Raw genomic sequence first — 15,797 nt, forward strand, 5'->3', positions numbered from 1 at the left:
CAGAAAGAAAAAGAAGAGTAATGTGAAGGACTGGAGGAAAATAAAAGGGTAAGAAAGGAGTAAGATAAAGGGAGGGGGGAGGGACAAAATTTTTCAAAATCGGTTGACCAAGAAAATTTCCCAAAATTTACAAAGGTTCAATAAACGAGTTAATCATTTGGCTTTCTGAAAGTCTTCTAAATAACCGAAAAGTAGCGCCTTGAAGAAAGTGTAAAACTCTTAATAAACTGACATAACTTCGCTTATTAGCTTTTGGAAACAATTTGCTATAGAAACTGGTAAAACCATAGCATGAATAATTTGAGTTTAAAGTTACTTCGCAGGAAAGCAGAATTTTTCCACCACTAAGCAATTAACAAGAAAAATTGTTCTTTGACCCTATTCAGGTTATAGTACACAAAATGATGCACAAGTTAGGATATCTACTTGACATTGCTAATCATAAAATCGTTTCCATGTTCATAAAATCTTGATTAGGGCTCTGCAAAAACTTCATTCAAACAACATTAAACAAATCAAGATTTTAACAGTCTAATACTTGATATCAACAGCGTTCCTTAAATATCAAATCTTAACAGTGTTTTTCAGAATAGACACAAAAACAATTAAGGGCTCACAAATATCCACATTCAGGGCAATATTCTGGCAAAAACTTCTCTAGCCAACCAGCATCCCTCTGAAAGTCACATGATAAGATCATCACAACCAAGAGAGGTTTAGTTTTCGAATTGAGGCTAGCTTGCTTGATATAATCGTCCCAAGAATCAAGGCTGACAGGACACCCGATATGAAAATGTAATCAAAATCTTCCTTCAGTACATCGAATTTTCGTGACGGGGTGACGCGGGTGAAATACAAATCAAGGCCATATGCAAGAACAAGCGATGTTGACTCTAAACCAGCCGCAGCCGTGTGAATTCCACGGACCTTGTCAACTGGAAACAAAAACATGGACGATTCATTAACAGAGATTTAAAATAAAACCAATTACAGTGCTTGTACCCCTTAGCCTGGCACATTGCTGAATCGTCCGATCACGAGACAGAAATAATTCACAAATCCCACTGGATGAAAGGCGGCATACGGTATAGTCTTCTCAAGACGGTTGCATTTTGCTATTCCTTTACTTCTTATAATTTTTTGCCCTACAATATTTCAAGGTCAATTATTTTCGTAACTAAACGGGGTGGACTCTCTCCTTAAGAAATTCCCCTTATCACAACTTCGCAGTTGCCAAAACATGTATTTTATCAATTTGATAATGTTGTAGCTATTTCTAGTAAAATGAATTTTTGAGGATTTCAAAAAAGAAGTTGTCAAATGGAGGGTTTCAACACAAAATGTAATGATCTAACTATTAGATTTAAAGGCATGGTTTTAAGCACTAATTTCTAGGATTTGTAAAGTGCTCGTTGGGGAAAGCATGGAAATAAGGATAAATCATTACATGCTACAACTGGGATTTATCATGACACATTCAACTCTGCTTCACTATGTATCATGGTTTGTTCTTTATCTTGCATCTTCGAAAATGCAAAGGATCAGATTTCCGTTAGGCTTTATGCACATCTGCCTTAAAATGTTTTCAATACAGTTTCACTTCAGCAAGATGTTTGACAAATTTATAACGGAAAGCCGTCAGAACTGTATAAAGAAACCGAAGTGACAATGACGTTTCAAAGAAGATCAAATAGATGCAAGTGTACAAGGTCGAATATACTTTTTGATGATTGTTCCATTCTGATTTCTGCTCACTAGTATTCTAATAAAGGCCACTTATCGACACGATCCCATGCGCTTATAAACTGCACCGTTTTGTGAGGGAATATATTAATTGAAATGTAGTACTAAAGAGGCAAAGGCTGGCCAAAACAAAGATAAGGATAATACCTGTTTTGTTGTAGTTGATGTATCCCATTGGGTGGAGGGGTACCTCGGGGACATATGGCATGAGGCCCTCCTCCGCAAGCTCTGCTGTCTGCTCAAACGTTCTCCTAGGATCCAGCATGTTTTTGGGAATCGTGTAGATGTACCCACTTTCGAGAGCAAGCAGCAAGTTCTTGTGTGTGATGCCACGCTCTGTATTGGTTACTGCCATTGAGCTAACGTGGGTTACTGAGAGAAGGTAGCCTTGTGACAAGATAAGTGGTTGGTCTAAAGAGTCCAGAGATGAGAATGCCGTACTAAAAGGAACAAGATGATGCAAGGTGGATAACATCATTAAAACAACCTGTCTTAGGCTAAAAGCAAGTCTGCATATGGTAACAAACAGGCATCTTTTATCAGCATGCGGCACCCTAAGGTGGGTATTGTCACCCCTCTTCTTTAAAGGCTAATAGTCTAACTCGCTTTGACCAATTGAAAAATTGATTTTTATCAGCTTCTGTACAGTCAGTCATAAACGCAGAGAAAAGTCACTAGTTCAGATTGAATGTAATGAAACAGGATTCTAAGAAAAGGTCAGTTAGAAACAGTTTTGTAGGCAAAATTCGGGGTTTCAATTTAGGTCTAAGTAAATGGGTGTCAGGAGGCTTATGAACGAGAAAATGTTTGGTGAACACCCTTTGAAAATCCGGGAAAAACTCTTAAAGTACTTCTTACGGCCTGCAAACTCTTTCCCAACCCCGCGCCAAATGTTTCTCGTCAAATTTAGAAACATCACATAGATGATACTTGTTGATCCTTCCAGGTATACAAATGTTTCGGTTTTTGGAAACTATGGATTGTAACTAGCTTCACACTATGAGTAGAGCTAAATTGACTAAACAAAAAACATTGGATGAAGGATAATCAAGAGGTAGAAAAACAGGAACAGTCATTCTCAATTGAGAAAAAAAGTTCCTTTATTTTCACTTGATACAAACACTTTACCTGTTCCTTTCCTCAAATCCCTCAAACATCTCAATGACAGACATTTCTGTCCTCCTTGCTTTCACATTGTAGTATAAATAGACAAGCCAGTTTTCAGACAGCACCATTTGTACAGGGCCTTTAGCACTGCGATGTCTTGCTTGATAAACAACTTGGCCTTTGGGAGGAAAATTGGAATAATTAGATAAATCATAGCATAAATGAGTTAAAAATACATTGCATCCCCATATTATCTTTTATGGAAACATAGTATTGCACATTGGAAGGTAATGGTTCAGAAATTCTTAAGCAGCGGGAATTGTAGACAACATTATCTCGGCCAAAGAAGAGACGGTACTCTAGAGGTTGCAGTAGGAACAAGGTAAAGAGATTGATACAGAAACAGGACTGTCCCCTTTGGAGGCTAGCAGGGATTGATATAGCACTGATCAATAACCTTTCAGGGTAAGTAACGAGACCAGCAATTGGCTAGGAGTCTAATAATGGACAGTGATGTAACAGATGACATTTATGTAGACATAGATAAAGAATAACGACATTAGTCAACGTATTTATGGCATAAAACAGGATATCAGATCTGTAGCCGACGCTGAAGTCATGGGTACTGGCATTGATCTGATTACAGACAGAAATTGAAAGAAAAGAAAAATGATCACTTGAGCAGTAAAAGAGAAATCTTCAATTATCTTAAACCAATTCGAAGCATAGTGTACATCAAAGGAGACACTATTAAAAGTGACAAAAGACAGGGTATCAGCACAAAGCTCTACATCTAATCAAAATACCAAACCGAGATCGACTTAACATTAACAAATGTCCTTCTTTTGAGATTCTCATACCACAAAATACGTTCTGACCATAGTGCATCGACCGCATTGAAACGTGAGCTCACATAATGCAGCTGATAAAGAAATTTGCTGGCCACTGTTTCAATTACGAGACATTATATTGTCAGTTTCATTTCGCTTTTTGTCTGTAAGCAGACCTCAAAGACAGTTACTCAAAAAGGATTTTCTACTGTGGGCTATGAAGAGACGAAGAGCTGAGAGTGAAAAAGCAATGGCTTTCTTTCTCAATTACTGAAAATTCATGCTTGTGAATCTGAAAACTGTATTCCTTTATCTTATCTAATTCTTTCATCTCACACAGATACCTTAAACTCTGAAAGATGCTATGTAGAGAATATCAAATAAATATATCTTGTCTGCTTTTAATTACTGACCCCAATTTTAATCTATCAATCAGATGTCTCACATTTAAGGAAAAGTGAAAAGAGGTAAGAATTAAAAGGCGATGTCATTCTATCTACGATGTCAATTCCTCCCTAAAGTCCTCAAATTGGAGATTTTTCTTAAGAAAGGCATACATATCTAGGACAACCTTTAATTCTTAGACAGAAGTTTTTAAAAGACAAGACTGTAAAATTCAAAAGTAAAGAACAATGATAAAAGGTAAACTAATATTGCCTCGGCAACATACCTGTTACACCGTCGACAATATAAATGAAGGTGGACGGTTTTTGGGCAACATCAGACACAGCAGCAAATGCGATCAGATTCGGGTTCAGGTACTTGTACAACACGCTTCTATCTCCAAGAACCCTTCCAACAGAGTGAACGTGTTCATCTAGTCTTTTGTAGGCTAAAGAAAAAAGAATTACCATGTAAGTTCAGTAAAATATTAAAACACTTTTGCTAACAAAGATAGCAAGTAACAATGGGAAAAATCAGATGATATCTTTAAAAATGAGCAGACTTTGAAATATAGCTCGTGTCTCAATCGATTAAGATTTTTTCCCGAAACTCTTGAAAGGTACCGGAAGCAAAAATACCGGGAGACCCACTGGAAAAGTATCGAGATCTGGAATATTCGTGTGAAGAGCATTCAAAAAACAGGAAACTTTGATACACAAGAGGAAAGTTAAAATGGCCAGCAAAGTCATTGATAACTTTAGCATAGGCATAATGATGGCTCTCGTTCTTCTTAATTAGTTTCTAACATATCCAAGGGTAAGTTGTTGGAGCTGTCTTCTGCAAGTCAAATTTTGATGAAAGCTTTTGAAATAAAGAAGCCCTAATTTCCTAAATGAAGCTCCGGGTCGGACATAAGCTGTTTTATTGCTAAAGAAATGTAACCTGATTTTACGGCATAATCCGGAGAAGAAGCTTTAAATCCGCCCGGTATGCTAATTTCAATTTCTTGAACATTCATCCTTTTCTACTTGTTCCAAATCCTGTCATCATTACTTACGGAAATCTCTTCTGTGTATTTCACATATCAGAGACAACGAGAATGAACCGTTGTGCTTTGGAGACCCTCCTGTGGCCATAGAGGTACCGAAATGTCCATGGGATTATCCGAACAGTCGCAAAGATTTAATAACTTAAAAACAAGACATGTCAAACAAAAAATAGATTGGATTAACAATATGCATGACAGCTTAGTCTCTTTGCCTTTTAGCGATGGAGATAAAAACTAACTTGCCGAGAATAAATTGAACACGAAGAAAGGTAGAGGAAAAGATGGCTTAAGAAAGTCAAAAAGTTAATTAGAGCAAGAAAAGTTAAATTGCAGTTCCATAATAAGGCTAGTCCTTCTGGTGTCTTCAAACTTTTTCTGGGTAAAAATAAAACTTGAAGAAAAATTAAAGTTATATTTTTTTGGATTTGCATTTTAGATAATTCAAAAGTTTGATTTGCTATCCTTGATTTTTCACTTAACGTTTATTTGCTTTAATAAGAACAAGGTATATTGATAATAAACAATTCAAACAAGAAAGTGTCATAATTTAGGTTACAAAAAGTGCCAATCAATACTTTAGCCTAGCTTTTTGCTATCTGGCAAAATTTCAAAAGCCAGAAGGGATATGTCCCTGACCAATCACTGACCAATTCATCAAACTCTGAACATAGTCTGAACAAAATGCACGACTTGTGTTTAGTAGTTAAAATTTTCTTATGCCAAAAGCAGGGTCCTGGGCTGACAGGGGCCTTAACAACTTAGGATAAGATATTAAGCGTAGCCTCAATCAGGTTGTGCTTAAAATTTCATTAAGTTTTCTTATATAAGCAAGCCCAAAATACAAATACAACTGAAACAAATAGGCTATGATGACGTCACAAAGGGCTCTTTAGTATGGGACCTCCATGTTTCTTTGTACTTTAATTTGTTTAGGATGTAACCTTAAGATAGAACGCGAGTGAAGATGATTTCATGTCTTTCCTCGCCATGATTGTCACAGCGGAATTCATTTTTACTTTTTTAACTACAATTTGTTATTTTTAATTGAAAAGAAAAAAAGCTCCTGGAACTCGAAAAAATTTTAAAAAAGAAGGTTGAGTTGCCTTACCGATCTTCTTGATATTTTGGTCATCCGGAAACTTGACAGACCAGGCCTCGTTAACACTGGCTGCTCCGTGCCCGTTGCCATTTTCATCCTTGAGGATGTAGCCCTTGACCGTGTTTGTTGCGTGGTCGATAAGGTGTAGGTAAATTGAGCTGATTTTCTCACGTAAATGGGCCACTGACTCGTATGTTTCTGGGAAAATATGTAGCTTCAAATTGTCATCAACTAGAAGGATGGCTTTTGAAAACTTTTCATCTAAAATAAAAACAATCATGGTTACAACGATATATGGTTGCTATGTACTTGGCAACACAGCTATAAATACAGCTATAGACATCAACCATTCTTTATCTTGTCTTGAAAAATACTTAAGTTTAAGTTTCATATGATGCAAAATCAAGGCATTGAAAAACGGAAAGTTCGATGAGCAAATCACTCCAAGAAAATCTCGTACACCTTTTGTGAAAATCCTATTGTTTTATCTGAAAATCCCTGGAAATCCTTTTGTTTTAGGGAAAATCTCGTAAGCTATTTGCAAGAGTGAATTGCCCCTCGGGAAAGTTTGCATTGGCGACAAAAAAACGGCTTACAAAGTGGAGGCATTAACAACGCACCTATTACCGCATTATTGTGAACACAGACTTTTGAAAATGCGCGAGGGTGCACGTTGGATAACTGGGTAAAGTATCGCCAATGTAAGATTTGAAGTTTGCTAATGGATAACTGTTATTTCTGTTTTGTTCATAATATTGTAAACACTGACCAAATTATTTCGATTTGATGAAGAAAAAGCTCGTACGTATGTGGCGATGTCTCAGCCAATTTCAAATACAATTGGCCGATTCCGTACATTTAGAATTATTTCATGATCCTCTTTCAGGTTATATGATCAAAATTTGAAACTTTTTTGATTTTTTTGACGTCATAACATTAGAGATCTATAGAGGCAAGGATAAGCAGTAACGATACCTGTTAATGGCAGTAAAGAAACCTGCACAATATCGTATGGAAAGACAAGGCCATCTGGGTATCGTTTGTCCGCTGGTTTTCCAGTTAGGGGGTTGAATGCATACAGCAGGGTTCCTGTGCCAGATTTCTTCTTTCCCACCGCTACACACTGGGGTGGAAGAGGAAAATGAGCCGTGCCCCTCTGAACAAACAGCATGGTTCGTTCTCCATCTTGCAAGTGGTAGGGTGAAAAGTCCGGCAAGAATCGACTCCAGATTATGCTTCCCTCTGTCGAGCAAACAGAATGAGGTTTAGAATTTAAATCAAGACAAGTTGCAACAAAAGAGATTATAGAATTTTAAGGTTATGCATATGTCTGATATACGGTGGATGGAAAAACGCAATTCGTGAAAAGGTGTTTTAAGAAGCTATATAAAAAAGAAATTGTAAAATGGGCAAATGATGGAATTTAAGTTTAGGAAGTCATTTTTACTAGACGTGATTATACCCGGAAACCGTGTATTGCAAACACAGGGACGCCGGAGCAAACAGGGAGGCTCTAAACAAATTGGTAACCAAGTATGAGGATTTGCCATCACATGTTAATAACAGAAAGTTGCGTGCCTAAAACAGGCTCCCATTAACTCTCTAAATGGTAGACTGGGAGAGGCAGGTTTTTGTCTTTTGTAGAACATTTTAAAATTACCGTACATCGTATAATGTCCACTATAAACGCAACTTACAGCCTATGCTAATTCAGGTTCCACCCATGTTATTAAAAGTGGCCAAGAAACATAATATATATACGGTAATTACAAAAGCAAACGTGGTGGTTTTTCGATCTCGTTAGAGGAGCTATATTGGCACCACAATGAGAAGATCATGGAACTAAAGATTGAAACGCCCACGACTATTTTGCTAATAAAATATTGTCTGCAATATCACGATTAAAATTACATAACATGTCAAATGCTTTCAAATACTTCTTGAATAAGTTCTGCTAAATATCAAGGATCCTTCATTTCAATCCCACCCTCATTTTATTCAAAAATGCTGAAAAAAATTTTGTTACTGACTTCTGACTTCTTTAGACAATATGGTTCTAAGGGAATGGGTACAACATACGTCACTTTGGCTTTTATACCAAACAGCATTTTGCTTACTAATGGTTCTACTGTTTTTCGTGGACGTTGAGATCTTATCAAATGAAACCGTGCTGTTAACTTTTAACTGAAAACCGTGCGGGTTTCTATCCTTGGCTAACCAGACACTATCTCATGCCTGATAATGTATGGTTATAATTATCTACCAACCATACTACCAAGGTTAGAAACATCTGCAATTTCCGCTCTATACCTTTACCAATAACGAGTTGTAGAAATGCTTCCCCTTTTTTTTCTATAAAACTGCACGAATTTTCATAATATTAAGAAATGCTGCTAGAAAATGCTTGCAAAAATAAGGATTAATGAGTTGGTTGACATTTGTCTTAACTAGACAGCAGGTTTTAAAAAGAACTACAGAGAACTTTTAAATCTTCAACTACGGGAACTGTGACTGATGTCCAAGATGTCGAACTTACACCTATTTTAGTATCAGAGATATAAATATCAAATTAGGGGGAGGGTGGTATAAATCTCAACACAGTCTGTCCAGGATTGTGTTCCATTCCATTCCATGATAGTTAGTGATCCGAGAAGCACATAAGGATTCGACATTCCAGTTAACACATCTTCGTAACCCGTTGTATTAAGAGTAGAACGTTTCGATTGGATTTCCTATCATCTTCAGCTAAGAAGTTAGTGCGGAAATTTACTTAAAAATGCTTTCTGTTTTCTCTTGCTTACAGTACTGATCTCGTTACAATACAATACCAATATTCAGAAAATAGCAAAATTAAGGAAGAAACGAAACAATTCCTACCTAGTATGGCCATAGATAGAAAACTAGGTTTATATCACGCATTGCAAAAGAGTCTTTCGGCAAGGTTGAAGTAAGGGTTAAATGGATTCAGATTGTGATGTAAATAAAAGAGTTTTTGTACCAAGACACTTTGACACAAGTCAAAAAGATATTACGGAGAAGGTTAACAAAGCATCTTCTAATTTGACATTTTAATAGTGTCTGCAATATTAAAACCAGCCTAATGACAACCACATGATCATTACTGGCAAATTGCGGTGGAATAGCTAGACTTGTATGATGTCATAATAAGAAATCAAGACCTTGAAATGTTAATCATATCGCCACTCTTTAGTTTAAGATTTTTACCTAATTAGCAGCTTGTGATGTACGCGTAAATTGAAGGGAAATCTCTAATTCTAAGCCTTGTACAAACATTCAGATGTGATATTAGAAGGTTCAAATCAGAAAGGTCCAATTTTAAGTCTTGTGTCAAACATTTAGACTTGATATTAGACGGCTCAAATGTTTATGCCTCTTCAAGATCAGTTCAACGTTTTATTTACCAGCCAAACTACCAAGGTTAAAAACATTTCCGCTCTATACCCTTACCAATGAAGAGTTACAGAAATGCTTCCCCTTTCTTTTTTCTTTAAAACTGCTCGGTTTTTCTTGATATTAAGAAATGCTGCTAGAAAATGCATGCAAAAATAAGGATTTTTAGTTTAAGACTTTTACCTAATTAGCAATTTGTGATTTACACATAAATTGAAAGGAAAGCTCTGATTTCAAGCCTTGTACTAACACTTAGATGTGATGTTTGAAGATTCAAATCAGAAAGTTCCAATTTTAGGTCTTGTGAAAACATTTAGACTTGATGTTAGATGACTCAAATCAGAAGCTCATGTTTTCAATTTAAAATTCTTTGCTTAATCAATCTCTAAGTAATTCTGTTCTGATGACTCTAATAACTTCTACAATAATAGCTTTAAAAAGAAGCATTTTATTGATTAGGCTGAGACCTGATCTAAGCATGTAATACTCATTTGATTCGAATTCGAGAAAAGGTTTTATGTGACATTAGCTCTTAATTCTGAAGTTTTGCCAAGAAATGAAAAAAAAGGAAACATCGTATTGTTTTGAAAATTTGCAGGATTTGAAAGATCATTTCAAGAAAACCAAAATCCATATTTAGACAAGGATTTTGTATATGTTTGGCTACTTCTTACTAGTTTCAACATGTCATAAAGCCCCTTGGGATCAATGCGCCCCTGGGTAGAAATGGTTTGAGCCTAGTGAAAACCTAGTCAATCTAAAACGACCCAAAAAGCTGTTTTCAAGGTGAAAACAATGCTTGGTTACCGGAAATTATTTTCAAGGATAACAAACACAATGTTAAGTTTAAAAAAACAGCCAGGAATTAACAGCTTTGACTACATTTCCGCTTTTTAATAAAGCAAATTCAACAGGCTGAAAATTGAACAGCAAGACATTTATGTGGAACATCAGCGCATTTTTTCCATTATGTTAGAAGTGCACACACCTTTTTTGGAAACAACTTATCTGAAAATTCTATGAACCCCAACTTCAATCTGGAGGGCAGGAACGAAGAATACTGACATCTTTCAGCAATTATAAAAGGGAATATTCATGGTATCACTTAGAAGTATTAAGTCTAAAAAATATATCTCAAAAATTTCATTGGAACCACTGTTGATAAAAATAAATACTTACTTGTTGTATCCAAACCAAAAATTTTCCCTGACTCAGTCACTGCAACTATGATTTTGTGAAGCCCAAATTGATCTCTTGTTAGGTCATCGTTGGTTTCTTTTTGGTTGTTGCCTTGATAATCAAATTGCTTTCGCTTCTTTAAACTTGCTGTAAAAACTTCAAGTTGTTTCAGTTGGACTTTAACTCTTCTGATAAACATTGACAGAATTCCAGCTAATAAATCAGATGAAATATTATCATTGAAAAAATCCCAACCACTGTTAGAGTTATTGTTATCCATACATAAAAAATATATATTAATTTCAAAACTTTAGAAAAAACTTAAACTGGATGTACCAAAAATGTTATAAAGCAAAAACAAGAATTGCCAAAACATTATTGAGCAATAAAAAGATACATAATTCAAAGCAAGAGTAATAAGGGACAAAACACTTCAGTAAATGGTAAACACGAATCCTGTTAAAAGCATGTAGTCTGTATGTGACTGTTCTAAACTTGGATACTAAAGTCAAAGTTTTTGGCATTAAAAAAAACTATTTTACAGATATTATAGAATACAATTACAATAAGTATACAAGAGATAAAAAGTGCGTTTTAAAAATTCATGCATAACACTTTAAAAATTCATGGCAAAAGTTAAGAGGACAGAAAATTTTGTTGATATCGGCCAGATGGTCATTAATGATTTAGAGGAAACCATTACAAACTACGTCTTTAAGATTACATGATTGTCAATATCTTTCCAAAGTCCTTCAAAAGTCAATATTTTTTCTTTCTTTTGTCCAACACTCAAACAAATAATTTACGAAAAACACAACAATATTATATATATACATATATATATATATATATAAGATATGAATTTACCTTTTTGATAGAAAAAATTTATTCATAAATTATCTAAAAGTTTACAATAGGAGATGGGCAGGGAAAAGTAATAAGGGGGCTGTGTTGTAGAAAACATTAAATCCCAAACAAACACATGGCCACATTGAATATCTGTGAATCTGTGTTAGGGAACCTTTTCAGTGCCAAAGGCACTGTTATCAATAAGATTCCTGTTTTAAATAAAATTATTTACATTGTTAAAAATGAAAATGTTAAAAAAGAAATTTTAAAGAAATAAAAGGTTAAAGATCATTTCTAGTGGCTCTGAAATAAACAAGCTGTTCAGGAAAAGTTTTTTTTAATGATGACTGAATTGAACTATTGATGTTACTTGGCAAATGCCAATGGAGAAGTTGTTGTGGCAAGGAGACCCTTGGTATCGAAATGACTTTTTTGCAGCCTCTTTAGGACTTGTCTTTTTAATTTTTTTGACATATGTTTGCATACAAACAGTCAAATGTTTGAAGTAGATGTTTTTGATGAGGTGCATCAAGTGATCACCTTGAAGGCATCCGTGCACATTGTGCGAAGCTTTTGCATTTTTGGGTGTTTTATGAAAGGAAACAAATAATAATGGTTCTTTCTTCAGTCTTATCACAATATTTTTTGGATAAACAATGGTGATACAAAAAAACAAAAGCCACTTTTACCGCTAGGATACTGCAACTCGCAGGGAGCTGTTTATAGAAATTGGTCGAAATTACACTAAAAAACCTAGTACCCTAATGATGTAAATTATGAGCGAAAAACATTACTAAAGTTTGCAGGAAATTTGAGGAATTTTTCTTAACTTGAACCCTATCAAAAGACTTTCTTTCTTAACAGACAACTCTTAGGCCCAATAAGAATGCACAAAATAACCATCATAAAAGCAAGGTGCTGCAGAATGCATACACTGTGAGTCACCTCTTGCCATGCAATGCGGAAATCAGTTTGCTTCACTGGAACTTGGTATAACCATAGTCTATTTGAGTGATTCTTAAAACTTTATGTTATATGATTCCTGTTACTTACTGAGCAATAATTCAATTACATCATAGATTGCAAATTAAAAATGTAATGCAGGCAAAACAATCAATAAAACCATACCATTTGGTAAGGCAGCAAATTCTTCATGAAGAAGCTCTAGTTTTGAAGCTGAAGTTGCAGCTGGTAACTCAATCATTTCAACTGATGTAATACCAGCCAATGCCTCCTCTCTCTTCCACAAAATTGATCCTGACTGGTGAAGCAGACATAATGCGTGGTCTTCAAAGGCAATTATCAGTTTATAGCCAAGTTCATTATCTTTCTTTGAAAAAACATAGATTGCTCCAAACTCTGGGGCCCCATGATACCCATCAAGTTTGACATCTTGACTTAGTTTTGTTAATTCTTTGAAGTTACTCAAGTCAAAAATCTGTACCTTCAAATTTACCCCTTCAGGAACAAGGGACACAAGTATATTACTTGAAGATGATGCTGATGATTTTAAATAAGCTTTATTGGGAAATGAATGAACTATAGAAACTGACTTGCTATCTTTGGCTATTTCTATAAGATTCTGGGTTTTGTTATCCAAAGCTAAAATGAATTTTTCTTCCTGGAAATTGTCCCCAAGGCTGTAAAGACTCGCTTGTTGTGTCAATTCATCATTATTTAAGGAGCTCAGTGGAATTTCTGACATTCCATCTGCAGACAAACCCAAATCCATCAACATCAGGTTTGAATTCATTACATCAAGACAAACTAGATTTGTCCTTGCTACAAAAATACACTCTATTGAGCTGTGGCTAAGCCATTTAGCTGCCACTGGAACCCTACTCTGAACATTGCCAGAGTCAATATCAAGTGTTACTATTTCAAGTATAATCTGGTTCTTCTTTATAAGCACATACAGATTATCACCATCTACAAGCATTGCTAAACATGAGCTATCAGAATAATCACTTTCACTTATATCAGCTTTCCAACTCCACAACACCGACCCATCCCTCAGTCCATGTACACGAACAACATTCCCAAACAAAACTGCAACACCTGGCGTTGAATGAATACCTTTTCTACCAACAAGAGCAGCACCCCATTCTGGCATTCCCTTGATGTCGTTATGATGGCTAGAAACCTTCTGGATTTCACTTACTGCTTCCCATTGCAAATGTCCTTTGTTGGGATCCCAAGATCTAATTCTCTTACCGCATTCTGAGATAGAAATCAACGCGTTTGCATGATGTAGTAATGAATCGACTTTTCCATTCTTTTCTTCAAATACCTTTCGCCATATTATTGAGCCAGTTCGAGCGTTTAAAGCTGCTATTACATTTGAATGAGTCGCCACCCAAGCACGTCTGCTGTTGTGCGAATACTGATCAAAATATGCAAATTTTACTTTACCAACATACTGCTGCCGCCAATCGAATAAATCTACTTGATCTTCATACAAAGCTAGGCATATCTGAATAAAGAATATCAAAATCAAAAGAGCATAAATACTGAAATAACGTGATAATTTCCTCGTCAATTCAGCACCTCCCGCCATTTTCTTACTCCATCTGTGACAAGCAAGCTGTTGTCTCCTTTCCAGTTCCTCGCCTCGATCGGAAGGTAGGCTGATCTCAATTCAATTCAATTCAATTAATGTATATTTTCAACAATAGTTAAGTAAATACAGTATCAAAATAAAATTTGATGTTTTAAAGCTACATAAGACAATTATATAAACGAGAAAAATAACAATACATCAATTTACCAGAATATTGCTGAAAGACATATGGAAAGAGCTCTGCTAGAGCTTTCGGGCCATATGCCCCCAGTGACGTGTAAAAGATCAAGAACAGTTAATATACATGCATTCAATACTAAAATTTAAGAAAGGGATTTATGATAAGGATAAAAATAAAGATGAACATTAAGAAGATAGGAACAAACTAAATCGATTGTAAAAAAAAGGGGAAAGGGGGTTAAGGATCATGTTGTATTTTTAGATGTATTATTGAAGTAACAACTGTTTAAAAAGACATGAAAAGGTTTTTTTGGAAGTAACACTTTTTATGTTACTTGGTATGTTATTCCAAATTTTTATACCAGCATTTGTTATGAATAAAGATTTGTAGTTTGTTCTAATTTGAGGCTGGAAAAAGTTACCGCTAGTAGCCTGTCGGGTTCTAATGTTATTACACTCGGCAGTTAGATGAAAGAAGTCACAAAAGTAGCTAGATAGAAATCCCCGAACTGTAAGGAGACTCATAACACAAAATGTATGACAAAACTTATGGAGAGACAGAGTAAATTATGTTAAAAGCTTTCTCCATTTTAAATTTGAAGAAAACAGCATCAGATGAAAAAAATTACGAGAAAAGATCTTTGATTGATCGAGACAAAATCTAGAGTGAAAGATTTCGAGGGTCCCTAACGGGAAGCCTTTCTTATTTCGTTTCTTTATTTTGAATTAAATTGCAATTGTTTATTTAGTTTAAATAAATTCATATTGCAAATGCGGTTTTTCACTGTGCCAAATTTAAAAAATATATTAATTTCTAAAATATAACTCTGTATACATGTGTTAAAATTGAAATGAAAATTTTTCAGCTGTAATTATTCTTATTAGAAGCGGTAAATTTGGGACTGTTTTGCAGTTAAACAATCTTGCAAAATTTCTTTGATTATTAAGAAACAAGATTGGCCAGAATTAATTTATGAAAACACACTTTGAAGTGCCAGCTGTACTGAAAATTTCACAGGATATATTATTAACAGTATAAGAAAAATATAATTTTTGGCAATTGACCCATTTGTACAATTAAGGTTTTGGAAATTTTCTCTCTAAAAATGTTTTAAGACTTTACCTACAGGTAGAATTTTGATATGAATCTTCCATCACTTTTAGCAGAGTGTCTGAATTTTTCGAGGGTATAAAATCTAAATAAATGCAGTGTTTTTAATAAAACCATTATATCTAACAAGCAGTGTTTTTCCTCAAAGCGATGAAGTAGTCGCTGCAGCGAGGGTGGCTTCCAAAGGAAGAGAAGACTACTGAAAGTGGCTTATATTTTGACCATGTGAAGTAAGCGAGCATTTCAGACCATTATGATTGTAAAAATAAAGAGCTGAAAGATGGGGACTCGATGAC

At 35.1% G+C, this 15,797-nt stretch overlaps 1 protein-coding gene across 1 annotated transcript; it reads right to left on the reverse strand.

The window, feature by feature from the left end:
- Window positions 1–413: 413 nt before the first annotated feature.
- LOC135695077 (ER membrane protein complex subunit 1) lies at window positions 414–14,244 on the reverse strand. Its single transcript, XM_065214032.2, has 8 exons — window positions 12,779–14,244; window positions 10,802–11,014; window positions 7,187–7,453; window positions 6,221–6,472; window positions 4,351–4,512; window positions 2,872–3,028; window positions 1,891–2,183; window positions 414–935 (listed from the first exon to the last, which is right to left on the reverse strand). The coding sequence occupies exons 1-8, from the start codon at window positions 14,205–14,207 to the stop codon at window positions 700–702; spliced, it is 3,009 nt and encodes a 1,002-aa protein (XP_065070104.2). The 5' UTR covers window positions 14,208–14,244; the 3' UTR covers window positions 414–699.
- Window positions 14,245–15,797: the final 1,553 nt, after the last annotated feature.

This window comes from Rhopilema esculentum, chromosome 8 (assembly GCF_057945365.1).
Source record: "Rhopilema esculentum isolate cy_ngs chromosome 8, ASM5794536v1, whole genome shotgun sequence".
Lineage (NCBI taxonomy): Eukaryota > Metazoa > Cnidaria > Scyphozoa > Rhizostomeae > Rhizostomatidae > Rhopilema > Rhopilema esculentum.